Genomic DNA, 25,982 nt, shown 5'->3' on the forward strand with positions numbered 1-25,982 from the left:
GGCAGGACGAGGCAATGGGTGTCTTCGGAGATCTTAAGCTTGGGCTGGGCCGGGCGCGGTGGCTCAAGCCTGTAATCCCAGCACTTTGGGAGGCCGAGACGGGCGGATCACGAGGTCAGGAAATCGAGACCATCCTGGGTAACACAGTGAAACCCCGTCTCTACTAAAAATACAAAAAAACTTAGCCGGGCGAGGTGGCAGGCGCCTGTAGTCCCAGCTACTCGGGAGGCTGAGGCAGGAGAATGGCGTGAACCCGGGAGGCGGAGCTTGCAGTGAGCTGAGATCCGGCCACTGCACTCCAGCCTGGGTGACAGAGCGAGACTCCGTCTCAAAAAAAAAAAAAAAAAGCTTGGGCTGAGAGTTAAATAGTCACCTGCAGGGCTGAGCCGAAGCTGGCACCTTCCACACCGAGCCCCTTCCTATCTGCGCTCAGCTTTGACTGTTTAAAAGTTTAATGTGATGTTCTGGGCGAGGACCGAGGCGTTGGAGGTCGCTAGGAGGGTAGTTTTATGGCGTCGCGTTAACGGCTGTAGTGGGTGTACCTTAGTGACCACAGGGAGGTGGCAGCCTGTCCTCGCCTCCTCCTGGTCACCGTATTCTATTTGCGGAAAAGGTAAGAATGGAGGCTTGGAATAGTCTTTCTACTAGCGATGCAACTTCTCCCACCCTCTACTCCAGGGAAAAGAGAAGTCTGTGGGGAACTGGCTTTCTTAAACAGTAGGGAAGAGGAAAGGGACAAATGGGTACACGTTAAGAAGAGGGTGACTCTCATACATTGCTGGAGAAAATGTAAAATGGTGCAACCACTGGGGAAACAGTTTGATGGTGCCACAAAAAGTTAAATATAAAATTAGCATGTGACCCAGCAACTCCACTCCTAGATATAAACCCTAATAAATTATAAACGGGTACTCTTATTTGCACCCAAATGTTCATGGCAGTGCTATTCACAATAACCAAAAGGTGGAAGCAACTCCAGTGTTCATCAATTGATAAATCCATAAACCAACTGTGATATATTCATACAATGGAATATGAATAGGTAATAAACAGGAATGAAGTACTGATATATGCTCCAGTGGGGATGAACGCTGAAAGATTATGCCAAGAGAAGGAAGCCAGACACAGAAGGTCACATATTGTATGATTTCAGATATATGAAATATCCTGAATTGGCAAATCCACAGAGACAGAAAGCAGACTGATGGTCACCAGGGGCCAAGTGTGGGTGGGAAGATGGGGAATCACTGTTGAATGGGTTCGAGTTTTCTTTTGGGGTGAAAATGTTTTAGAACCAAAGCTAGTGTTTGCACAATATTGTGAATGCCCTAAGTGCCACAGAGCTGGTGAATTTAAAATGGTTAGTTCGGCCTGGCACGGTGGCTCACACCTGTAATCCCAGCACTTTGGGAGGCTGGGGCAGGTGGATCACCTGAGGTCAGGAGTTTGAGACTAGCCTGGCCAACATGGTGAAATCCCGTCTCTACTTAAAAAAAAAAAAAAAAAAAAAAAAAAGCTGGGCATGGTTGCAGGTGCCTGTAATCCCAGCTACTCAGGAGGCTGAGGCAGGAGAATCGTTTGAACCCAGGAGGCGAAGGTTGCAGTGGTGATCCGAGATCATCCTATTGCACTCCAGCCTGGGCGACAAGAGCAAAACTCTGTCTCAAAATAAATAAATGAAATGAAATGAAATGAAATAAAATAAAAAAATAGTTAGTTTAGCTGGGCGCGGTGGCTCACGCCTGTAATCCCAGAACTTTGGGAGGCCAAGTGAGGAGGATCACTTGAGCCCAGGAGTTTGAGACCAGCCTGGGCAATATAGTGAGACCTCCATCTCAACAAATAAAGTGGTTAGTTTTATGTTATGTGAATTGTCTCTCAATTAAAATGTATCTCTTTGTCTCTCTCTCAAACAAACTGACAGACTAAAAGGTGAGTCTTTCCTGCTGTCTATAATTCTCTAAGAAATAAGAAACAGCAATTCTGAGTCCTCTGCTGCCTTTCACTTCCACTTTCCTTTCTGTTTTTTGAAGTCTGGTGTGGTCCTGGTTACTGAGTGCTCCCCCTGGAAAATGGCCAGGAGAGAGAGGGCCCCTTTGGCCCTTCTGAGAAGGTCCTCGCCTGGGCCCAGAACCACTGTGAGTCAACCGGGCATACACACACTGAGCCTTTGTGAGCGCTCTGTGGCCAGGGTGTAGCTGGCTGGGCGGGACTGGGTGGGGGAAGGGCAGGTCTGGGTCCTGAAAGTGGGAAGGCTTCTTGCCTCCAGCAACCCCAGTATGGAATCTCAGCTCCTTGGAGTCTGCAATTAGGGCCTGTGGCATTTGTTCCAGTCAGTGTACAAGAATCGGCGCTTTGCCTGCTGCACAGAAAGTTAACTATAGGTCACAAAATATGACTCCTACTCCCTGTGACATTTCACACAGTTTGTAGCAGTGACAGAATTTAGAGTAAGACCTGAGCTCATTCTGTTGTTTCCAGTGCTGTTTAGGGGCAGGGAGACATTTCTGAAAGAGGAAGATGCTTTTGAGGAGCTCAAAACCTTATAGGAGGGTGAAGTGTGGTTTGGGAAAAGTAGACAGGAAATGTTGGGTACATATCTATGGTTTGAGAGGAAAGCTTAAAACCCAAGTGTGACTGAATGTTAAGATGGGTCAGGAGGTGGAGTGAGTTGGGTTCTTCTGGAACAGTGGATGCATCTGCTGTTTGTGCAAAAGTTAAGCTCCCTGCCACTGCTACCCAGGGAGGAGGGCCACATCACCAGGCTTTGCCTCTAAGCATAACTGAATATTGCCAGGCATACAGTTGGACATATGACAGATTATGACATATCTAGTTTGTCATCTACTCCATACTCAGTAGAGCCAGTAGTTAAGACCATAGGTCCTGAACCAGATCATAGCACCATTACACATTTTCTCACAGCTTTTCCTCCAAGCGAACTCAGTTACTTCATCAGTAAAATCCAGGTAATAATAACACCCGCTTCTGATGCAGTGCGATAACACACAGCCAAGCATTCAGTGCAGTGCCCAGCTCTAGTAAATATTGTTATTGTTATTATGATTGTATCCACAAATCTGACGGACTCAGAACTTTAATTTCCCACTCAAAAGGAAGTTAAGTCTGTGTTTATGCCGTTGCCTAAACCCCTTTAACTAAATGTAGAACATGGTATCTGGATTTTTCCAAGTAACTTGGTACCGCCAAATTGTCATATTATACTCTAGTTTATAGCAGCTTGCCTTTTCTCATGTGGCTAGTCTTTGTCCCCTTGAAGTTTGAGACTAGAGACCACATCACTGCATAATTAAGAGAACATAGACTGGGGGTGGTGTCTCACGCCTGTAATCCCAGCACTTTGGGAGGCCAAGGTGGGCAGATCACTTGAGGTCAGGAGCTCGAGACCACCCTGGCCAACATGGTGAAACTCCATCTCTACTAAAAATACAAAAATTAGCCAGGCAGGTGCCTGTAATCTCAGCGACTTGGGAGGCTGAGGCAGGAGACTCGCTTGAACCTGGGAGGCAGAGGTTGCAGTGAGCAGAGAATGTGCCACTGCACTCCAGCCTGGGCAACAGAGTGAGATTCCATCTCAAAAAACAAACAAAAAAAAAAAAAGAGAGAGAGAGAGAGAGAGAATATGGAGCACTTCTTTTAATCAAAAAATTTATTTTAATCAGTGCTTCCATAATATATTTGGGTTTGCATATCAGCTACAACTAGTGGTAAAACATTAAAATAGAAGGCTTTGTTCTCATATAATTTTTTATCAAGATATAATTTATATACCATAAAATTACTCTTTTAGTGTATGATTCAGACATTTTTAGTATATTCACAGAGACATGCAACCCTTACCAAAATCTAACTTTAGAACATTTTCATTACTTCCCACAGAACCCGTGTGCATTGGCAACCCTCCCCCAGTCTCTAACATCAGCTTGTCAATTTCTCTAAAAAAAAAAAAAAAAAAAAGGAGCTGGACTTTGATAAGGATTGCCTTGAATCTGTAGATAAATTTGGGGAGTATGAACATCTTAACAATATTGTCTTTTAATCCATGAACATGGGATTTCTTTTTGTTTATTTAGCAGGTCTTCTTTAATTTCTTTCAACAGCATTTTGTAGTTTTCAATGTACCACACTTAAGTACTTTTTTTGTTAAATGTATTCCTATTTGTTTTATTCTTTTTGGTGTTGTTATAAGTGGAATTCTTTAATTTCGTTTTCAAATTATTCATTGCTAGTTTAGAAATACACTTGATTTTTGCATATTGATATTAATATATCCTGCAACCTTGCTGAGCTCATTCATTAGCTTTAATATGTGTATGCGTGTGTATTCTTTAGGATTTTCTGTATACAAAGTCATGTCATCTGCAAATAGAGATAGTTCTTCCTTTCCAATCTAGACGCCTCTTCCTTTTCTATCCTGGTAGACATCTTTAGGAACTATCGTGGTTCTTCTAGGGAAAGTGAAAAATCTGGTGGCCATTTGGGCATTGGGAATTTCATTTCTATGCTCTTCTCCATTATTATCTTAATCTATTTTTTTGTCCTTTTGCCCCATGGTTAATCTTGATTCCTAAACAGAACCTTAACGTCCTTATACCTTCCCACATGAAACATATCAAAATCAGGGTTCAGACAGCAGCAAAGAGAACAGTGAGGATAAATTGTATAAATTGAGGCTGGGTGCAGTGGCTCACGCCTATAATCCCAGCACTTTGGGAGGCTGAGATGGGTGGATCACCTGAGGTCAGGAGTTCCAGACCAGCCTGGCCAACATGGCGAAACTCTGTCTCTACTAAAAATACAAAAATTAGCTGGTGTGGTGGTGGCACAGGCCTGTAATCTCAGCTACTTGGGAGGCTGAGACACAAGACTCGCCTGAACACGGGAGGCAAAGGTTGCAGTGAGGTGAGGTCGCATCACTGCACTCCAGGCTGGGTGACAGAGGGAGACTCCATCTCAAAAATAAATAAATAAATAAATAAATAAATAAATAAATATATTGGATCCCAGTTAATAGGAAACAAAATAGAGACTTGGAAGAAACTGTGCAGTTACAGAACAGCTGAAAAAATATTCTGGCTTGAACATGTTAAGAAAAATAAAGAGGGAAAGGGACTCATGGTAGAAAACCAGATATTGATGAAAATGTCACCATTAAGGTCTAGCAAGGACTCCATGTACATAGACTTTTGAGTTTGCATACTCTGAATTACTCTGAGAGACTCGTGCTTCTTGTCCAAGGTGAAGGCAACCTTAGATTAGAAAGCAAGGTGAGCTGGAGAACTGGCTCTGAGGAGCTCTTAAAAACCCAGGTATTAGGCCGGGCGCGGTGGCTCAAGCCTGTAATCCCAGCACTTTGGGAGGCCGAGACGGGTGGATCACGAGGTCAGGAGATCGAGACCATCCTGGCTAACACGGTGAAACCCTATCTCTACTAAAAAATACAAAAAACTAGCCGGGCGAGGTGGCGGGCGCCTGTAGTCCCAGCTACTCGGGAGGCTGAGGCAGGAGAATGGCGTGAACCCGGGAGGTGGAGCTTGCAGTGAGCTGAGATCCGGCCACTGCACTCCAGCCTGGGCGACAGAGCAAGACTCCGTCTCAAAAAAAAAAATAAAAAAAATAAAAAAATAAAACTAAAAAAAAAATTAGCCAGGCATGGTGATACATACCTGTAGTCTCAGCTACTCGGGAGGCTGAGACAGAAGGATCACTTGTGCCCAGGAGTTTGAGGCTACAGTGAGCTACGATTACACCACTGCACTCCAACCTGGGCAACAGAGCAAGACCCTGTCTCAAGAAAAATAATTTTAAAAGTATTAAAAGCTAGCTGGGCACGGTGGCTCACGCCTGTAATCCCAGCACTTTGGGAGGCTGAGGCGGGCGGATCACCTGAGGTGCTGAGGCGGGCGGATCACCTGAGGTTGGGAGTTCGAGACCAGCCTGACAAACATGGTGAAACCCTGTCTTTAATAAAAATACAAAAATTAGCCATGCATGGTGGCCGGCACCTGTAGTCCCAGCTACATGGGAGGCTGAGGCAGGAGAATTGCTTGAACCTGGGAGGCAGAGGTTGCAGTGAGCCGAGATCACACCACTACACTCCAACCTGGGAGACAGAGCAAGACTCCGTCTCAAAAAATAAATAAATGAATAAATTAATAAAAGTATTAAAAGCTAAAAGGAAAAACCAAAAACCAAAACCGTTTCCACTTTGTGCACCTGTGAGCCTGAAGTCCTCTGCTCCAGGAACATACAAGTCTTCTCTTGGACTGGTTTTCCTTTCTTCCTGCTGCTGTGCATATCAGCATTCTCAAGAAGCCATTTTTATTCCCTAGAGGTGACTACATTTCAGAAACAGGAAAGAGCTGTACTGCCCAGCCGGGGTTGCAAGGTAAAGAACTGCTTTCAGCTGGGTGCGGTGGCACAAACCTGTAATCTCAGCACTTTGGGAGGCCAAGGCTGGTGGATCACCTGAGGTCAGGAGTTCGAGGCCAGCCTGACCAAAATGGTGAAACCCTGTCTCTACTAAAAATACAAAATTAGCTGGGCATGGTGACATATGCCTGTAATCGTCCCAGCTACTTGGAAGGCTGAGTCAGGAGAATGCTTGAATCTAAGAGGTAGAGTCTGCAGTGAGCCCAGATCATGTCATTGCACTCCAGCCTGGGCAGCAAGAGCCAAAAACTGCTTTCCCAGGGAGTGCTTCTCTTGCTGGTCTTTTCCTCTCCCAGTATCTTTATCTTAGGTGTATGTAACTGACCACATGACACACCTGAGAACCCTGGCACTGGCCGGGCGCGGTGGCTCACGCCTGTAATCCCTGCACTTTGGGAGGCCGAGGCGGGCGGATCACGAGGTCAGGAGATCGAGACCATCCTGGCTAACACGGTGAAACCCCATCTCTACTAAAATACAAAAAATTAGCCGGGCGCGGTGGCGGGCGCCTGTAGTCCCAGCTACTCGGGAGGCTGAGGCAGGAGAATGGCGCGAACCCGGGAGGCGGAGCTTGCAGTGAGCCGAGATGGTGCCACTGCACTCCAGCCTGGGCGACAGAGGGAAGACTCCGCCTCAAAAAAAAAAAAAAAAAAAAAAAGAGAACCCTGGCACTTCCCCAGGGCCAAGTTGCCAGCTGGTGTTAATGTGTTTGATTTAATGGCAGCAGACTCCTGGCTTCCTGCTTCCCAGAGTTTAACCTAAAGTTACCTTTAGGACAGCAGGCCAGGTTACTGGGGTATGAGTCAACCATTGTAACTTCTACTTCTTTTATACTCTTAAAGGTACAGACATAGATATGAGCCAGAGATAAATCCCAAGACTTTGAATCACAGCCAAAAAAAAAACTCCCAGACCCAGTGCAATCAGATTCACTTCACTTTTATTATGAACAAACACAATCTCAGATTAGTACAATTAGCTTCAGAGTTGATATTAATAGAAATTATTCCAAAATTATTCTTGTCACAAGTAACTACTATCCCACATAAAAAGGGAAAAATCCCACCCAATCAAAGAAAAGGTATCCTCTGTATGTTTCCATGGCAATGAGTTGTTTATGCATTCTCAAATTTTTTCTGGCTAGTTATCCACCACTTCTCCAATGGAGTCATTCAATCTCTTGGAGAACCATATAGACTAATGACAGCATCTGGGGCACATGGACATATCAAGTTCATGGTGGACATTGCTATTATAAAAACCACTCAGGTCTTGAGAATTCCTGTGCCGAAGGATCCCAAAATGCTTTATAAAAAGCATTAGTTATGCCTCAAAACTGCCCTTTGAGGTAGGTCAGTATTATTATCCCCATTTTAGCAGAAGGAAAACTGAGGCACATTATAGTTCAGTGACTTGCCCAGGGTCACATAGCAAGTCAGTGGCACAGTGGTAGGAAAGGCCCTGGCCTTAACCACCAGCAAACAGGACCACCTTGCTTTTTTAACCTTTCATGATGACCCATTTGAACTACGCTTACAGAGAATACACTTAAGATACTAGCAAACCAAGGAGAAAATTTTCCATTTTAAATGCTACAACCATCTTTTAACCTAAAATAAAAACAAAAAATAAAATAAAATTATAAATCAAATACATTCAAATTACTTCCACCCTCCATCAAACGTGGGCACTTAAGAAAAGCAGCCCTAACAAGTTTCCAGAATGAAGCCCAGAAGGGAATCCTGCAAATCGCAATACTGATAATCCTCCACTCAGGCCCCCTTTTCTACCAGTCACTTCAGTAGGCTCTCAGGTGCAAAGGGATTCCACAGAGGGAGTGAGGGCGGGCTCATATGCAACACTGTGATTAGAAAAGATGTAAGGCACCCGGGTTAAGTTGTCAGCACACCCCCAAAGCAAGGACTGTTAGAAATCCAGACTCTTGATCAGATCTGAGTTTATCATTAATGTGTCACTTGAATTGAGCTTTAGAATCTTGAAAATAGTGTTCCTTACTCAGCAGACACACCCCCACCCCCACCCCCACCCACACCCACACATACATTGGGGCCCTCAGCCTGAGGTGCCATCTAGCCTTATGTAGGGTCATGGTACAGATCAGATCCATGGCACACGATTACAATAGGAAGAAGTGAAAGTTGTTTTTATTGTTCATATATTATCAAGCAGGCATCTGATGACCTGTGGAATTAGAAGTACCAGCAGATATTTCCAAGGGGTAGGCACACAGGTCAGCAGAACTAAACTACAGTGATCTTCCCTTAGATTCTTTTCTACTGAAGTGAATAGCTCAAAAGACACGGATGCCTTTAGTCCAGGCTAACCCCCGTAGCCTCTATGTAATTAACACAGGAAGAAAGGCCCTCATCCCTTCCAGCACTGGGGCTCAACAGTGGACTGAGTGTTTGGTAGTGCACATTTCCAATCTTAATAGAGCAAAGCCAGGCTTCTGCTTTGATGACTGAGCTACAGGGACAGGAGTGGTCCAAAGTTCTCAAAACACTGATGTTCTGTTTTTGTTTGTTTTTCCAGACTTCTATACTATTGTCTGCCCTAGGCTGTAGGGCTGGTTAGTTTGCTGAACAGACACTCTGTTCAGCAGGGTTTGTGGTATCTCAAATCCCAGGTCTCAGCCAAAGCTTTGCAGTTCACCCTGACTTCAGGGAACAGGACCTCCTTTCGAGGTGAGGCACTTGGGTTCTTGCCCTTGCTTCTTCCCAGTGAGAACTGTTTCCTCCTACTTTTACAAGCATTGCACTGCCAGCTGAGAGCACTGACTCAGGCGGGGCACCCTTACCGAGCAAGCAGGGGGCATTCAGCATGCTCTCTGGTTCTGACCCAGACAGAGGGGACTGAAAATAAATGCTCTTTTGCTCTGTGGCTGGCCCACTGGCTCAACATGAGCACTTGGCTTGGCTGTGCCTCGTGAGAGAGGGAGAGAGAGGTTCTCTGGGCCAGAGATGTTTCTGGGAGGGTTTGCCAGCCTTGCCTTGAGCCATCAATGTGGCAGGGGAGCACAGGGGTGTAGGTGGAGACACTCCAAAGGCCATGTGAAAGTGGCAGCTAGCTCTATTTTCGAAAAAGAAGCAGTGGTTCAGTGACCCTGAGCATTGTCTGCAGGAGGGAGCTGCCTGGACAGCAAGTCATCACTGCCTCTGAATACACACAAAGGAGGCTGCCTGTCCAGGGAAAGAAGAAAACGTTCAGGGAAGAGAAAGATCTGGTAAAAGAAAACAAAAGGGACAGACAGGGTAGACCCAGAAATCAAGAATCAGGGTAGTGGAGAGATTCCTAACCCTGCCCCCCAGGCAGTTCTACACTTTAGGCTAGATGTTAACAGAGCCAAAAAAAATAAAAATAAAAAAGAGAGTGAAGGGGCACAACACTATGGGGAGAAGTATTCTAGTTTTTACTCTCTTCGAGGAGAAACTGGAACTAATGAATGAATGGATCCAATATCTAGCTTATTTTATTAAGACTCCCAATAACTCACTCAGTAACCTTCTCAAGCCCCTGGCAACGTGTTCTCAGATCCCTTCCTATGTGAAGTTCGCTCTTAGAAGCTGCCTATAGATCCTGTCCCTCAACCTCTCCATCTCATGTCCATCAGTGGAGAGGAAATTGGCAACCCAACTAATTCCTCCTCTCCTTTAGAGGTTTTTCAAACATCCCTCTTTGGGAGGGAAATACTCTAATAGTTTAACGTTCTAACCAATGTATATATGTATATATATATTATGTTTGACCCGACTCTACCTCCTAAAATCCTTCCCTTTTTTGGATGTTTAAATGCCACAGCCATCTTACTACTATGAGGGGAGCAAGCAATATCGTGAAGATGGCAGAGCAGAAAGAGGAAAGAACTGTGATGAGCAGCTCATGGAATCCTCAAAATTCTATGAGCTGCTGTCTTTACCAATTCTGGAAACACCCAACTTCAAGACTTCTTGATACATGAACTAAGAAATCTCCTTGTTATTAAAGAAAAGAAAAGAAAAGAAAACCCTTCCCCAGAAGGGACCACTTTTACTACAAACTTAAAACGTCTCTTCTTTATCCTTAGCCTAAACTATATGTTGTGACATTGAATTAGCATTGCCAAACACCACAGCCACTTCTTACCCCGAGCCAGGAGAGAAAGGAAGCACGCTGTGTGGTGGGGCTTGAAGTCCTCACTAAGTAGGCAGCTGCATGTGTGATTATGGCAAGAGGTTCCTCTTGCTTCGCTTCCCTCATCCTTATATTCATACATGCTGACTCTCTCCCCCGACAATTTACCTGCTTTAGAAGCTTTGTGTCAAGTGAAGTTGCTTTTCCATTCCATCTAGCAAAAGCCTGGGCTGAAGATAATTAACAGAGGACTGCCCAGAAGATTCTGTTTTATCTCTAGCTCAAGCCACCTACTTCAAAGCTCACAACAGCTCAAGGAAAGAGAGTTATCTGGAGCAAAGACCATTCGTTTTAGGCTACAGAAAGGTTGTCTAGGCTTTGGAAGCTGGACACTGAACAAAGACTGACCAGCTGCTTGCCTGGGAGGCAATAAGAGAAAGGAGGGCAATAGCAACAAAGTGAAAAGGAGGACAATGGGCCTAGAAGAGAGAGAGGATAAAAGAAGAAATAATATCAGCTTAGCATCATAAAGGCAGAGTTGTTGACTTTGAATACTTTTGTGTTTTAAAATACTGGACTGGAATGGGTTAACATCATCATCTTTAGCATCCTGGTAGCATTATTCAGTAGTTAATAAACAGACATTAAAACCTCTGCCTGGCTGGCTTTTGAAAAAGGAACCTGAGGGACCCCAAACTCAGCCACTCTTGTAGCTTCCGTCTCCGGTTCTTTTAATCCTGGCCAAGACGGCGGCCTTGGAGACTTTCTTCCGGTCATAGGCCAGACCAAGGGCGGCCATGCAATCAATGAAGAATGTGGTGAAGTTGATGTGCCAGCGGTACTCACTGGCAGAGTAGTCATAGGGAAAGGAGTGGTGGTAGTTGTGGAAGCCCTCACCTGAAACAAAAGCAGGAAGAGAAGTCATGGAGTGATGGTGCACTGAGGCCTTCTTGACTTGTGCATACCAGTTAGCTAGCGGGGTACCTCATACCTGGGAGAAACTCACTACTGTTGAATGAATGGATGAATTCAGTCTCTTTCAATATGAACCAAATAGATCCCCTCAGAAGCATCTTTACTTTTATTATTTTACTTCTTTTGTAGAGATGGGGTCTTGCCATGTTGCAAGCAACCCTCCCACCTTGACCACCCAAAGTGCTGGGATTACAGTCACGAGTCACTGCACCTGGCCAGTCAAAGGCATCTTAAGGAGTGATTGGAGACCCTGGTCACCCATGGCTGTCTGGGAGCCCTGTGGGAGGAGAACTGAGTTTCTCAGAGGATAAAATGACTAGAGAGAAGCTCCTACTTTTGGGAATGGATATCAGATTGGAAAATTCCAAATTCATTCTTGGCCCTGCCCTCAAGGCTCTGTGTGTATGTGCACATGCTTGCAGAATGAAGCACTGTGGCTATGACTTTTAAAAAAATGAGTAAAGCCGAGCACGGTGGTTCACGCCTGTAATCCCAGCTCTTTGGGAGGCCGAGACGGGTGGATCACGAGGTCAGGAGATCGAGACCATCCTGGCTAGCACAGTGAAACCCCGTTTCTACTAAAAGAAATACAAAACATTAGCCAGACATGGTGGCGGGTATCTTTAGTCCCAGCTACTCCGGAGGCTGAGGCAGGAGAATGGTGTGAACGCGGGAGGCGGAGCTTGCAGTGAGCTGAGATTGTGCCACTGCACTCCAGCCTGCGCAACTGAGTGAGACTCCGTCTCAAAAAAAAAAAAAAAGAGTAAAGAAGCACACCTTTCCCCACCACACTGGAACTACCTCTAGGGGTGGGAGGTTCCTAGAGAGTGGGCCCTACAGCCAAAGATCAGAAGAAAGGCCAGCCCAGAGGCTGGAATGTCCTCAGTCACTGCAGTTGCCAGGGGTGCTCCAACTTTTTTGAGCTTTGACCCTGGTGTGGGGGAGGTGCTGATAAAACAGAAGCTCTCTGAGGGAAGAAAAATGGAAATGCTTAGATACCCTTTAACCTCTGAGATTTTGAGGACTCTTGGGATGAGCATTTCACTTTGCTGGAGGGAGGAAAACAAACACATTCTGGATTCGGGGGAATTTATCTAATGTGTAAAGCTTTGGAAACTCGACAGATAGTTTGCCAACTCTTGGCAGGACTCTTCTTTCTGAACCACAGCCAAAAATAATACTGACCCTAATCAGGCATGGGTAAAGGATAGCTACTAAGAGCTAATATTTGGCTCTTTGTAGATAAAAATATCCTCAGACAGACCAGTCATGACATTAATCAGAAGCAAGGCAAGGAAGTCCTGCAAAGTAAATGATGTCATCTAGGGCATTTCAAGGTATGTCCTCCCTCTGTGACACCTGATGATCTGCAGTGTGAACTGGGGAGGATGGGGGTAGAATGCCAGGAATAAAGGTACTGAGGATTATTAATGTCCATTAATGGTTTTGCAGCTAGGCCGGACGCGGTGGCTCAAGCCTGTAATCCCAGCACTTTGGGAGGCCGAGACGGGCGGATCATGAGGTCAGGAGTTCGAGACCATCCTGGCTAACACGGTGAAACCCCGTCTCTACTAAAAAATACAAAAAACTAGCCGGGCGAGGTGGCGGGCGCCTGTAGTCCCGGCTACTCGGGAGGCTGAGGCAGGAGAATGGCGTAAAAACCCGGGAGGCAGAGCTTGCAGTGAGCTGAGATCCGGCCACTGCACTCCAGCCTGGGCGACACAGCGAGACTCCGTCTCAAAAAAAAAAAAAAAAAAAAGGTTTTGCAGCTGGGCTCTGTGTAAGCACTAGCCAGGCCTTTAGTTACCAGATTTAAAATGGAATCAGATGCACACAGAGACAAGGGAGAAAAAAAAAAAAAAAAAAGAGGAAGAGCGTAGAAAGAAGACAGGACTCTGCAACTGGGGCAGCAAGAGAGAACCCAAGAAAGGCTCAAGGGAGAAGGTTAATTTGGCAGAGAAGATGAGCATGTGACAGTCGGGGAGGTAATTCAAGAAACAAAAAGATTAGGGTGGCAGGAAACAGAGCTGGAGGAGAACAAAGGGTGAGGTGATAAGGGAGGCAAACAGCAGGCAAGGAGGAGTGAATGATAACAAAGACAGGTCAAATATTGGCAGCCACTTTGAACTGATGGCCACCCAGAGGCTGGAGGCGGGGAAGATCATTATAGATCCATTTGCAATATGGGACACATCTCAAGCCAGAAACTCCATTCCTATGATAATCTCAGATTTATACAGTGTATGTGATTTATTTTAATCATGGTTAAAGTAAGAACAGGCACAATGGCAAGAAGGTGTCTGAAAGGAGATACGTGAAAGTTAAAGAGAGAGAGAAAAAAAAGCTTTTATTTTTATTATATATTTTTGAGATGGAGTCTCACTCTGTCACCAAGGCTGGAGTGCAGTGGCACAATCTCGGCTCATTGCAACCTCCGCCTCCTGGGTTCAAGCAATTCTTCTGCCTCAGCCTCCTGAGTAGCTGGGACTAACAGGTGCGTGCCACCGTGCCTGGCTAATTTTTTAATACTTTCCTTTTTTTCTTTCTTTCTTTCTTTTTTTTTTTTTTTTAGTAGAGATAGAGGTTCACCATATTGACCTGGCTGATCTCTAACTCCTGACCTCAAGTGATCCACCCACTTCGGCTTCCCAGAGTGCTGGGATTACAGGTGTGAGCCACCACGCCTAGACAAATAAATCCTTTTAATAAAGATAGTAGGCCAGGCACAGTGGCTCATGCCTATTATAATTCCAGCACTTTGGGAGGCCAAGGCAGACAGATCACTTCAGCTCAGGAGTTCGAGACCAGCCTGTACAACATAGCAAAACCCTGTCTCTACAAAAAATAGAAAAATTAGCCAAACGTGGTGGCATGCACCTGTAGTACCAGTTACTTGGGAGGCTGAGCCGAAAGGATCGCTTGAGCCCAGGAGGTCATAGCTGCAGTGAGCCGTGATCACACCACTGCACTGAAACCTGGGCAACAGAGTGAGAATCTGTCTCAACAACAACAATTTAAAAGATAATAAAGATGGTTTTGAGAATATAAAGGAAGATTTTAAAGAGAAAAAGAAAATGAGTGTTAGGCAATGACCTGCATAAATGTGTGGAGTAGTGTGGTTGTCTAGATATTATTGAATGACCAATAGCACCAATTACTGGAGAGAAGAGGTCACCAGATCTATTTAAGGAAAACTCATTCAGGGCCTTGGTCAAAGTCTATATTCAGTTGGAAAGAGGGACAGAGAAAAAAAATGTAGATATGTTGGGAGGCTGAGGCAGGAGATCACTTGAGCCCAGAGTTCAAGACCAGCCTGGGCACCATGGTGAGACCCCATCTTATTAGAAAAGAAAGGAAAAGATCAACGTTAGAGAATTGAGCAGGAACTTGTGATCACACTGCTTTACTGGGAGATTCCTGAAGGCATGTTAGGGGAAGGGATGTTCCTAGCCCAGAAAAGAAGAGAGAAAAACAGAGGATGAGAGGAGACAAGATGGTAGGTGGTATTAAAGGGCCACCAGCAGTTATTTTGATGCTCTTCATAATGGCATCACCAAACAGTAAGGCATGGCACACACTTAAAGCAAGGCATATCTGAGTAGAGTGGAAAGATAAAAAATACTTTGTGTGGCATACTTGAAGTTCATAAAACACCAGGCTTACTGGCCACTCAGATGACCCCATTGTTCTATTTATGCATTCCTTGCCTCAAGCAAGACTGCAGTCTGGCCCAGAGTTGATGAAAGAAAGGAAAACTCCAAGGTGCTCATCTTGTATGGCATTTGGTTTCTGTTTTTTTGTTTGGTTGGTTTTTTAGTAGAAACAGGGTTTCACCATGTTGGCCAGACTGGTCTCAAACTCCTGACCTCAGGTGACCTGCCCGCCTCGGCCTCTCAAAGTGCTGGGATTACAGGCGTGAGCCGCCACGCCTGGAGCATACATGGCATTTGGAAATTGTTTTAGAACCTGGAATCAAGATCAGTGTTTTTTTTGTGTTTTCTTTCTTATCCTTTCATTTTTACATAAAACATGTTGCGTGACTCTCAAAAGGGTTTTCCAGTATACTGCCCCCTAGTTTTATAGTGGAAAAACGGAGATACAAAGTAGCCATCAAAAACAGGTTTATCTAGTTTTTCTGGCTCCTAGCCTAATCCCCTAATCAGCAGACCACTGGATGTAGTCTTGCTTGGACAGCTGACTTACCCACAGCTCCAAGTGACACCAGGATATTCTCCCGGGGACTGATGTTCTTGTCATAAGGACGATATCCGAAGAGGTGGGCAGCACTGTTCACCAGCCAGGTGACATTAAGCACTATAGCATATCGCAAGAAAGTGGCAACAAACACGCTGTGTTGAAAAGTTTCACCCCAGAAACACCAGGGCACAAGCGTGGGCAGGATGAAGCACATCAGCAGCAAGCCAGGTTTGTAGTACCTACAGTGACAGACCAGACACCAGGTCAATGGAGGGGGACTCCACACCTACATGGATCTTCTACACGAATTGGGATGGGCTGTCTCTTTCCTCCATGTTGAATTTGCTTGTCTGACTCTAAGTTCATTGTTTTACTTTTTTTTTTTGACAGGGTCTCACACTGTTGCCAAGGCTGGAGTGCAGTGGCATGACCATAGTTCACCACAGTCTTAACTCCTGGGCTCAAAAGATCCTCCCACCTCAGCCTCCTGAGTAGCTGGGACCACAGGCATGAACCATCATGCCCATTTAGTTTTTAATTTTTTTGTAGAGATGAGGGCTCACTATGTTTCCCAGGCTGGTCTCGAATGCCTGAACTTTCAAGCAATCCTCCTGTCTCAGCCTCCCAAAGTGCTGGGATCACAGGCATGAGCCACCACACCCAGCCATCGCTGATTTTTACTCAAGCATAATACCACGTTGGTAAAATAGGTGAGGTCCAAATTACAAACTAATGAACAGATGTCTCTCCATCCTTGGCTGGTTTTCCCATCTGCCTTTGGGCTCCTTTCTCTTTTTCATCAGCACTCTTTTTCAGTCTGTTTAGTATCATGCCTCCATTTTCTGCTGGCTACCCGCTAGTTCTTTGGTCTTCTTTTCCCTCAAAGGCCTATTGAGTGTCCTTGATCACCTGCAGCTATCTGTCCCTCTGGAAGCCCTTTCTCAATTTTCATTCTCAATGTAGACCAGGTCACTGACATTCCAAGGGCACTGATCCCCTACATTCCTTCAGCAGTCAAGTCTTTGACTTTTACATCACTGACATTCCCTGCACCCAACTCTTTTTTCCATTTCTGCCACTGCTTTGCTAGCAGGGGTCCTCATTTCCTAACTTATGTCCCTACCTCTCACTTTGGCTCAATGGTTTCTTACACTTGTTCTAAAAGCAGCCTTCCTAAAGCACATCGCTAACTATGCCACATTGCAGTTCGAAAGATGTAATGCCTTCCTATTGCTTATTGAATTAAATCCTAAGTCTGCTTTTAGAACTCAACAAGGATGGCATTAGTCTCTCCAGTCTTACTTCTTCCCACACCCTATACTTCAAGCAAAAGGACTCGATTGCTAGAACATGCTTCATGCTTTAAGCTCATTCTGTTTCTTCTGTTTGCACTGTCTCTCCCCACACATAGTTGTAAAAATTTCTTTTTTTTTTTTTTTTTTTTGAGACAGAGTCTCGCTCTGCCGCCCAGGCTGGAGTGCAGTGGCGTGATCTTGGCTCACTGCAAGCTCCGCCTCCCGGGTTCACGCCATTCTCCTGCCTCAGCCTCCCGAGTAGCTGGGACTACAGGCACCCGCCACCTCGCCCGGCTAGTTTTTTTGTATTTTTTTAGTAGAGACGGGGTTTCACTGTGTCAGCCAGGATGGTCTCGATCTCCTGACCTCGTGATCCGCCCGTCTCGGCCTCCCAAAGTGCTGGGATTACAGGCTTGAGCCACCGCGCCCGGCCAGTTGTAAAAATTTCTATCTGTCGGTGGATTCCAACACTACTTATTTCATAAACACTTCCTTGGTGTTGCCCGTTGAGCAATCTCCCTCCCCTTTATACCTCTCATAGTACAGAAAATATTCTGCCTTATACCATGGTTATCTGGATACTTGGCTTATCTCTCCACCCCATGATAGGCTACAAACTTTTTGAAGGTAAGAACTAACCTACCAGCCTGGGCAATACAGTGAGGGAGACCTTGTCTTTACAAAAAATTAGCCGGGCATGGTGGTGTGTGCCTGTAGTCCCAGATACTCAGGAGGCTGAAGTGGAAGCATTGCTTGAGCCTGGGAAGTCAAGGCTGCAGTGAGCCAAGATTGTGCCACTGCACTCCAGCCTGGGCAAGAGAGAAAGACTCTGTTGAAAAACAAACAAAAACAAACAAACAAACAAACAAACCTAGGCAAGTAGGCTATAAACATCTTTGAATCTATGACTGTCCTAGGACAATACACATCTGTTGAATGTAATGGGTTTAATCAAGATAGCTCAGAGAGAAAGAAATGGAGCAATAGTCTATGGCTATGGGCCTGTGGGATGTTAAAAACTGGGATTTTAAATTATGATTGTGAACACGCAAACGCAGTAAATTTCTCAGCTTATATTTTTTAAGTCTTAGGAGAAAAAATGGGGTCCCTAATGACCAGATGTCAGGGCCGTATCCCCACCTCCATCAGGGCTTCACTCACCTCCTCTGGAACATCACCAGTTTCTCGGCTTCTAGGTCAGACAAGTCTAGCGTAGCGCCCTTCTCTTTGACAGCTGGGTGTTTGCGCACAAGCAGCCAACCCACGTGAGAGAAGAAAAAGCCACGTCGGGAATTATGAGGATCAGCATGAGTTTCCGAAAACTTGTGGTGGGCACGGTGGTCACGAGCCCATTCGTAGACATCATTCTGGGGAGAGAGAGAAGAGGAATGTAAGGCTTGAGGATAGACACCCTCTTAGGAGCCTCCCAGTGGAAAGGTATCAAGAGCCCAAGGCGCTCAGCCCAGCCTCACAAAATATCCAGGAATCTGGGCTCCACAGGAGTCATGGAGTTGCCTCCCCTCTTCTCCCAACTTGTCACTGAAGCTTAAGTGGAAAAAGCAACTCAAAGTCCCAGGACCATAGCAATGGGACTGCTGTTTCTGGAAAGTTATATGGTGGGTGGAACAGAGATAAATCATACAGAGCTCAGAGAGTTTCAAGAAGTGAGAACATCGCAATTCTTTAAGCAAGGAATGTTGGAAAAGATCCTCACGAGGTAGAGGTACCTAATCCCTGGGCATGGAGAACATGAGGCAGGCAGTCTTGTGTCCTAGGGTCCCAATCAGTAGATAAAGTTGCAGGGTGTACCATTCTGATGCCTTGCAAAAGAGCTCATACAACCCAATAACAAGGCCAGGCAGGCAACTCATGATCATGACTGCATTTTCAAATGACCTCTGGGCTTCTTCATGACTTTTTCCATCCCTTAAAGAATGTACCAATATCTCTCTTCCTTCCCTTTGCTCCACAGGACAACTTTGGAAGCCCTCAAGGTATAAGCTGCTATGGCAGAGATGATTATGCAAATGTGGTAAGTTCTTTCGATTTTGCCGCCACTAAATTGGTTTCCTTTCTTCCTCTTGCTCCAAGCTAAGCCCCAGGCCATGTGCTATCATTTGCTACAGCTTAATGACTATAAGGGATGCATTCCCTTTCCCCATTTCCCTTCATCCCGTCTTTGCTATAAACTTTTTTTTTTTTTTGAGACAGAGTTTTTTTTTGAGACAGAGCCTCTGTCACCCAGGCTGGAGTGCAGAGGTGCAATCTCAGCTCACCGCAAGCTCCGCCTCCCAGGTTCACACCATTCTCCTGCCTCAGCCTCCCGAGTAGCTGGGACTACAGGTGCCCACCACCACGCCCGGCTAATTTTTTATATTTTTAGTAGAGATGGGGTTTCACCACGTTAGCTAGGATGGTCTCGATCTCCTGACCTCGTGATCCGCCCGCCTCAGCCTCCCAAAGTGCTGGGATTACAGGCGTGAGCCACCGTGCCCTGCCTGCTCTAAACTTTTTGCCTCAACAAACCTCAATGTTTTACTTAGCCACCATGGCAGCCCAAGAAAGGGCCACAATGTTGGGTTGGTCTATCTAATCTCTCTGTAAGTTGGTTTCCTCATCTGTAAAATGGGGATAATAGTACCTACTTCCTAAAATTGTTGTGAGGACTTTATATCAAATGCTTACAATAGTTCCAGGCACATAGTGCAATAAAAGTGTTTGCTCTCATTATCTGAAAATAAGAGTTCATGAGTCTGGGAACATCAGCTTCAATCCCACTGTGGTGGAGTCCTAAGTTATTCACTTTTCAATTTTTTTGTTTGTTTGTTTGTTTTGATACCATCATGGCTCACTGCAGCTTCAAACTCCTGGGCTCCAATGATCCTCCCAGCTCTGCCTCCCTAAGATATTTACCTTAAATAGTGAATTTATTGTCCAGTGTCTGCCCAGGAATCTAAGGTCAGTCTCTGGCTTATGTGCCAAAGCCCCTTATGATGAAGAGCCACAACAGCCAGAATGTGTGACAACAGAGGGACTTTAGGATCAAAAATATTCCTACACATCAAGAATATTTTCCATTTATTTTCCAGTTCCCTTTTCCAAGACCTAGAAGTCTCTTCATTCTTCATGGACTTAAGGACTGAACTGGCACTTGAGGTGACCACAGGAGAGAGGAAAGTGAAACGGCCGTCCAGGTGTGGCTCCTCTCCGGCGCTGATCCCTCCTTTCTGTGCCCGGATCAGTGATAGGGTGGAGGACACACAGCTGAGCAGAGACGCTTCTTACCTGGAACGCCATTGTGTTGGCAATGATCAGAAAGAGACGCAGGGGCAGCCGAGCTTTGTAAGATCGGTGGCTCCATAGACGATGAGCTCCTGCTGTTATGCCCAGGGCACTGACAACATAGTAGAATAACCCTGCCAGGAGAAGACAGCGGGGGGAGTCACCAATCAGTGTGAGTTCCATCTGGGAAAGGATGCCAAAGACACTCTCTGGATGCCAGAAACTGTCTTCTTCAGGCTTTGGGTGAGGAATGGCTTGACCATGAACTCTAGGGATAACCATGTCCCTTAGATTTTACCACTTAAAAAATATCATCACCCCACAGCCTCTCAACCCAGGAAAAAAAGATAAGCTAAGGAATCCCAGGAACTAAGGAGTCAGAAAGGCAGGAGAGAGAATAGTGCTCTTACCACTCATTCTTCATCTTAAAGGCAATCTCCCAGGGCCTAGCTATCTCCTTTCACCTCTATCTAGGCCTTCTCTAAGGTTTTAAGGGCCACAAATTACTCCTATAGAGCCCAGGACCCATAAGCAAGGGTGTTATTAAAATAATAGCAGAGGGCCAAGTGCAGTGTGAACCACGTTGTCATCCCAACATTTTGGGAGGCCAAGGCAGGAAGATCCCCTTGAGCCCAGGAGTTCGAGACCAGCCTGGGTAACATAGGGAGACCTTGTCTCTTCAGATAATCTACTCAAGAGGTTGAGGTGGGAGGATCTCGAGCCCAGGAAGTCGAGGCTGTGGTGAGCCATGATCGCGTCACTGCACTCAAGCCCTGATCAACAGAGAAAGACCTTATCTCAAAAAATAAAATAACAGCCAGTACAATCTGGGCACTGACCAATTTGAGAAGCACTTAGTTGTAGGGGACTTTTAGGGGATTCAGACCATGGCCATTTATCAACTGGTACAAAAAAGCATTTAAATATTCTAGCAGGCACTGTGGCCATATCAGGGAAAAATTAGCCCTAATCCAATTTGTGCATAAATCCAATTTGCACAGTATCTTAAGATTTACCAGAGATTTCACGTTCCAGCTATACCATCCACCTCCCCCAAGATACATGCACAGTTCCTCTGTCTTGCCTTTGCTACATCCCCGTCAGCCCATACTCTCACCGGGCAATGCTCATTCTAAACAATGGTGGGATATTCTTCAAGCTGTCAGTGGAGCACCCCACCATTGTCTTCCCTCACCTTCCTGGAGACCTGCAGGCTCAGGAGGTGCCAGATATAATCTCTAACTGGGAAGGCAGGAGAGAGAATAGTGCTCTTACCACTCATTCTTCATCTTAAAGGCATTCTCCCAGGGCCTAGCTATTTCCTCTCCCCTCTATCTAGGCCTTCACTAAGGTTTTAAGGGCCACAAACTACTCCTGCAGAGCTCAGGACCCATATGCAAGGGTGTTATTAAAATAACAGCAGAGGGCCAGGTGCAGTGTGAACCATTTTGTCATCCCAGCATTTTGGGAGGCCAAGGCAGGAAGTGGGCTGCTGGGTGTACCCATCCCTTCCTCTGTTCAGTAGCTCTAGTAGGCAGAAGCTGTGGCCTTGGTAGAAACTGTTAACAATGTTTCATTCCTAGGAATGAATGTTAACAATGTTTCATTCCTAGGGAAACAGCTAGAAACAATAGATCCTCAGTGGCCACAGAACTTAGTTGCAGTTGGAGACACCACACATTGTAACAAATTGTCCTGTGTTCTTTTGCAGCCATTGATAGCTGTTTCCTAAACAACCTCCTTTTCCCCCCAACCTCCTTTCTTCTCTCCTATTCCTCCTATAAGATCTCCAGGAGAGCCATAGAGCCAGAGTCAGCCCTAAGAAGAGCTCTCTCCACATTCCCTCAGAGTGGGGATTGAGGCCCCAGGTGATCTGCCTTCAAGTCAGGTGGCGATTGACATCTCCCCAGATACAGTATCTAACCTGCACCTTACTTGGAAAACCATCAGTTGAGCCAGAGCCCTTCCTAATGAGCAAGGGAGCTTCTGGGCTTGTTACTTGCCGCAAAAGACCCTGGGGCAAGTTGACTCAGAATGTATGTAAGATCCTATATTAACAGGAAAATTGGGGAAAGAACTCAGGCACTCTGGTGCCTTTTCTAGAAACACCTCTAAGTCTATCAAATAGAAGGGCTTAAATCAGTTGGAGATTTATTCCCTCTCTCCTCCCCGGGGGAAGAAAATGTCCAAATTGATGGTTAAGCAACATCTCATTGCTCTGGCCTTAAGAAAGAGACTTGAATGGTTTTGCCTCTGGCTCTCAGTGTTGCCAGAGGCATTCTTCTTAGTCCTACCCTAAGGGCTCCTTTGGGAGACTACAAAATGAAAGAGATTTAAGGCTCTCAAAATTGCTCCGTCATAAGAAATGCTGGAATCACAACCAGTTGCTAATTTAACATTGTCCATAGGGATTAAAACAAGAAAAGTGAAGCTCCTAAATTCTGAAGGTGGGAAGAGAAGATGTCCAGGTTGAGACCTCTGACCCTCCTCCCCTTATCCTCCTTGTTTCTTAAGACAGAGGAGTTCTGATATCCCCTTATCAAGATGGTCATTCTTTCAGCTAAGCCATCCACCAAAGGGCCCAGTACAATAAGTTTACCATCCAGTCTCTGTGAGCCACATTTATCTGCCCAAAGGCACAGCACACACCGATGGGCAGGTCACCAAAAAAATGTAGCAGGCACAGCCTTGACTTTGGGATGGAATTCTGCTCCCTGCACTAGCAACTGAGGGTAACCAAGCAGAGGCAATTGGGTCAAACTCTGGGCTTCAGAAAACCTACAGGGAGTGCTGAGGCTGGAAGGAGCTTGCAGGTGAGAAAACTACTTGTGAAGACTATCCTCTTGGGGAGAAAGGGTGGAGAGAGGCATCCACTGACTCTTTGGGGAATGCTATCCCTGCTCTTCATCCCTCATGTTGCAACTGAAGTTCTGCTGGATCCTCAGAGGGGCCAGACAACAGATGTTGCCCTCCCCTCACAAATACAAGAGCTCTTCCTGGTATGCAGATGAACTGATCTGCACCTGGCCTGTTTTGTCTGTGTCACAGCTGTGACACATATGTAACCCAAGGAATGCTACCTTCCCAATCCTAAAAAAAGTACTGTTGCCCACAGGTGGTACCTAGAAAAACTGAGATTCTGACAAAGGGGCTTTTCTCACTTGCATTTCACTGTAGCACCTGGAGGATTTCTGGAAACAAAGCTCAATGAACCAGATCTCACTATCTTCGGAAGACCTAAGAGGTCCTGAGGGAAACAGCTAAAACTTGGCCTCCCAGCTCTTCTGCATAATTACCCTTCAAGAGCAAGAGCGAGCTGTCAGAAAGTATCCCACACCTGAGGCTGCTCTGAAAAACCTCAAGTTGTTTTCTGGAGGAGAAATCCTGGCTCACCACCCCTTAGAGAGTAGCAATGCAGGGGCCCTGCATCTGCAGAGCTCCCTGCTCTCCCTTCCCAACTTAGGCTCATAGTGGCAGAGGTGAAAAAACCTGCAAAGCGCATGTGTGCATCCAGGGGGCAGAACCATGCCATCAGGCCACACCAATTGGTCCCTGAAAGAGCTGAGCTAAGGGCAGGTTAGGGACAAACTGGGAACTGTCTCCCTCATTACAGCAGCCTCAAGACCAGGCTCTCTTCTCTCAAGGCTCTTTTCTGGCCTGGCCTCGATGTCCCTGGCAAGGAGGAATGGGTAGGACTGGTGTTGGAAGGTGCAGAATTCTTGGCATTTCATGGCATCAGGAGGGGGGCCTGAAGCAGGCTGGATGGGGGATGGAACATGAAACATATCTTCAACCTGATTTCATTCTAAGAGCATTTTGTTGACTGGTATGTGCAGCACCCTGGAATGTAGAGTAACAGAGCAACACACATCTGTGACTCGGGTTACACGGGAGCTTCATCTTCCTCTGTAACGAAGAAGCCTGGTCTGGCCAAGGGGTCAGGTCAAAATAGTTTTGTGGATAACCTCTCTGTTCCTGCCTTTCCAATAAACTCTCTCCCTGAGTAGTTTCCCGTTGCGCTAGCCCACTACTGCTCAACATAGACCCTAGAAAGCCAATGGTTTAGTACCATGTTCCCATGCCTCCCAGGTAGAGGGCTTTGATTCTTTTGTGGTTGGCAGGGGTGGGACAGGCAGCCAAGCAAATGACTCAAACAGAAAAGCTCTTTCAGGGAAAGCTGACTCTCCAGCACAGGTCTACACTTCAAAGCCCACAAGCACAAGGTCCCAGAGCTCTCAACCCAAGGCATTGACATTCCTGCATCTCAGTACCCCCAGGCTCTTCCCAGCCCACTAGGCCTGAAGCAACCAAAGAAAATGCCTGAGAAAAACCCCAGCTGGGAGGCTGGGAGGGGCTGGTGTTCTGTGTAAGATCCCACCTTATTAAAAGAGCAGTGAGTACCTGGAGGACTAGGTCAGGAGGACAGGGAGGCTGCTTACCCCAAAGACAGGTGTAGAGCTTGCAAGTAGGAATCAAAGTGATCCCATACAGGGCTCCCAAGTGTAGCAGAGACATAAGGATGATGTTTCTCCAGACATATTCAACCTTGGGGCTTGGGCCTTCCTTATCCTTGTAGGTGGGGTCATATATATCATCTTTGATATCAGGGCGAACGTCTTCTTCCAAGTAGAGGGGCGTCGTCTCCAACTTATCTCTTCCATTCTGCAGGACCCTGGAGGGAGGCGCTGTGATGGTGGTGGTGGTGGTATAGGAGCTAGAGATCTGGAAGGGGGAGGAAGAGGAGAGTCAGGAGAAGAGACACGTGGAGGCAGCTGGGGCCACTCCGCTCTCTAATCACGCTGGGGGAAGGGTGGACAGCAAAGACCCTTCCCCAGCGCCAGAGTTCACTGAGGGTAGGGTGTATCCGAGATGCAACGGAGAGAAGTTCCCAGAAACTATACCGATACATTAGGGGCGGGGGACGAGAGGCGCTAAACCTACGGGGAGGCGGCAGTAGGAAGAAGTAAAGCACTCACATCCCCACGAACACAAAGGAAAACCCGCATAATTCATAAAAGCACCAGCACGACCGGATTTTTCTTTAAAGCTTAAGAAACAAAAGTTGGAGATTCAAGTCCGCAAATTACAACCCACATTCCCAACTCACTGAAGGCAGCACAACTCAAAAAACATGGCCAAGTCCTCTGCGGAGCTCTCCCCTCTCTTCAGCCACCAACCCGTCCCCTGGAAGCCCAGCCCGCGCCGGCGACCCTGCGGTACGGGGCCAGGCTGGGAAACTCACATCCTCCTGCAGCAAATGGGCCGGCATCTTGGCTCTCGGATGCCGGGATCACTTTCCAGGGGCTGAGGCCGCGGAGCGGAGTTCGGGGGCCCCGGAGGACTGCGGTTTCGAAGCCCGCCGGTGCGCGCTGAGCCGCGGCGCCGCGCACGCTAGCTGGGTGTCTAGGCCCTAGCCGCGGTGCGTGGAGGTCCCTGAGCCGGGAATTTAAAGGCTAGAGCTGGCAATGGGTGACCGTGTCCGGTATTTCCTCAGCTCCCTTTTATCCGCTGCCAAGCAGGGGCAAAGTGCGCGGAGTTGACTGGCGCGGGCGGCCCCGCATGGAGGTGAGGGCGGGAGAGGGAGGAGACAGAGGCCAAGGCTCGCAACGACCGCAGCAGGGCGCCGGGATGCTGCCAACACCGACACCA

At 46.5% G+C, this 25,982-nt stretch overlaps 1 protein-coding gene and 1 long non-coding RNA gene across 2 annotated transcripts; one reads left to right on the top strand and one right to left on the bottom strand.

Moving 5' to 3' along the window:
- Window positions 1-2,891: 2,891 nt before the first annotated feature.
- LOC112426027 (uncharacterized) lies at window positions 2,892-20,438 on the top strand. The gene is made up of 3 exons (XR_003017273.2): window positions 2,892-2,969; window positions 19,024-19,083; window positions 20,141-20,438. It is a non-coding gene; the product is annotated as an uncharacterized lncRNA (long non-coding RNA).
- Window positions 7,377-25,982, bottom strand: LOC105478492 (stearoyl-CoA desaturase). The gene is made up of 6 exons (XM_071069293.1): window positions 25,576-25,982; window positions 24,773-25,055; window positions 20,337-20,467; window positions 18,213-18,418; window positions 15,763-15,995; window positions 7,377-11,481 (listed from the first exon to the last, which is right to left on the bottom strand). Exons 1-6 carry the CDS (start codon window positions 25,600-25,602, stop codon window positions 11,282-11,284), a joined length of 1,080 nt encoding a protein of 359 aa, XP_070925394.1. The 5' UTR covers window positions 25,603-25,982; the 3' UTR covers window positions 7,377-11,281.

This window comes from Macaca nemestrina, chromosome 9 (assembly GCF_043159975.1).
Source record: "Macaca nemestrina isolate mMacNem1 chromosome 9, mMacNem.hap1, whole genome shotgun sequence".
In the NCBI taxonomy this organism is placed as follows: Eukaryota; Metazoa; Chordata; class Mammalia; order Primates; family Cercopithecidae; genus Macaca; species Macaca nemestrina.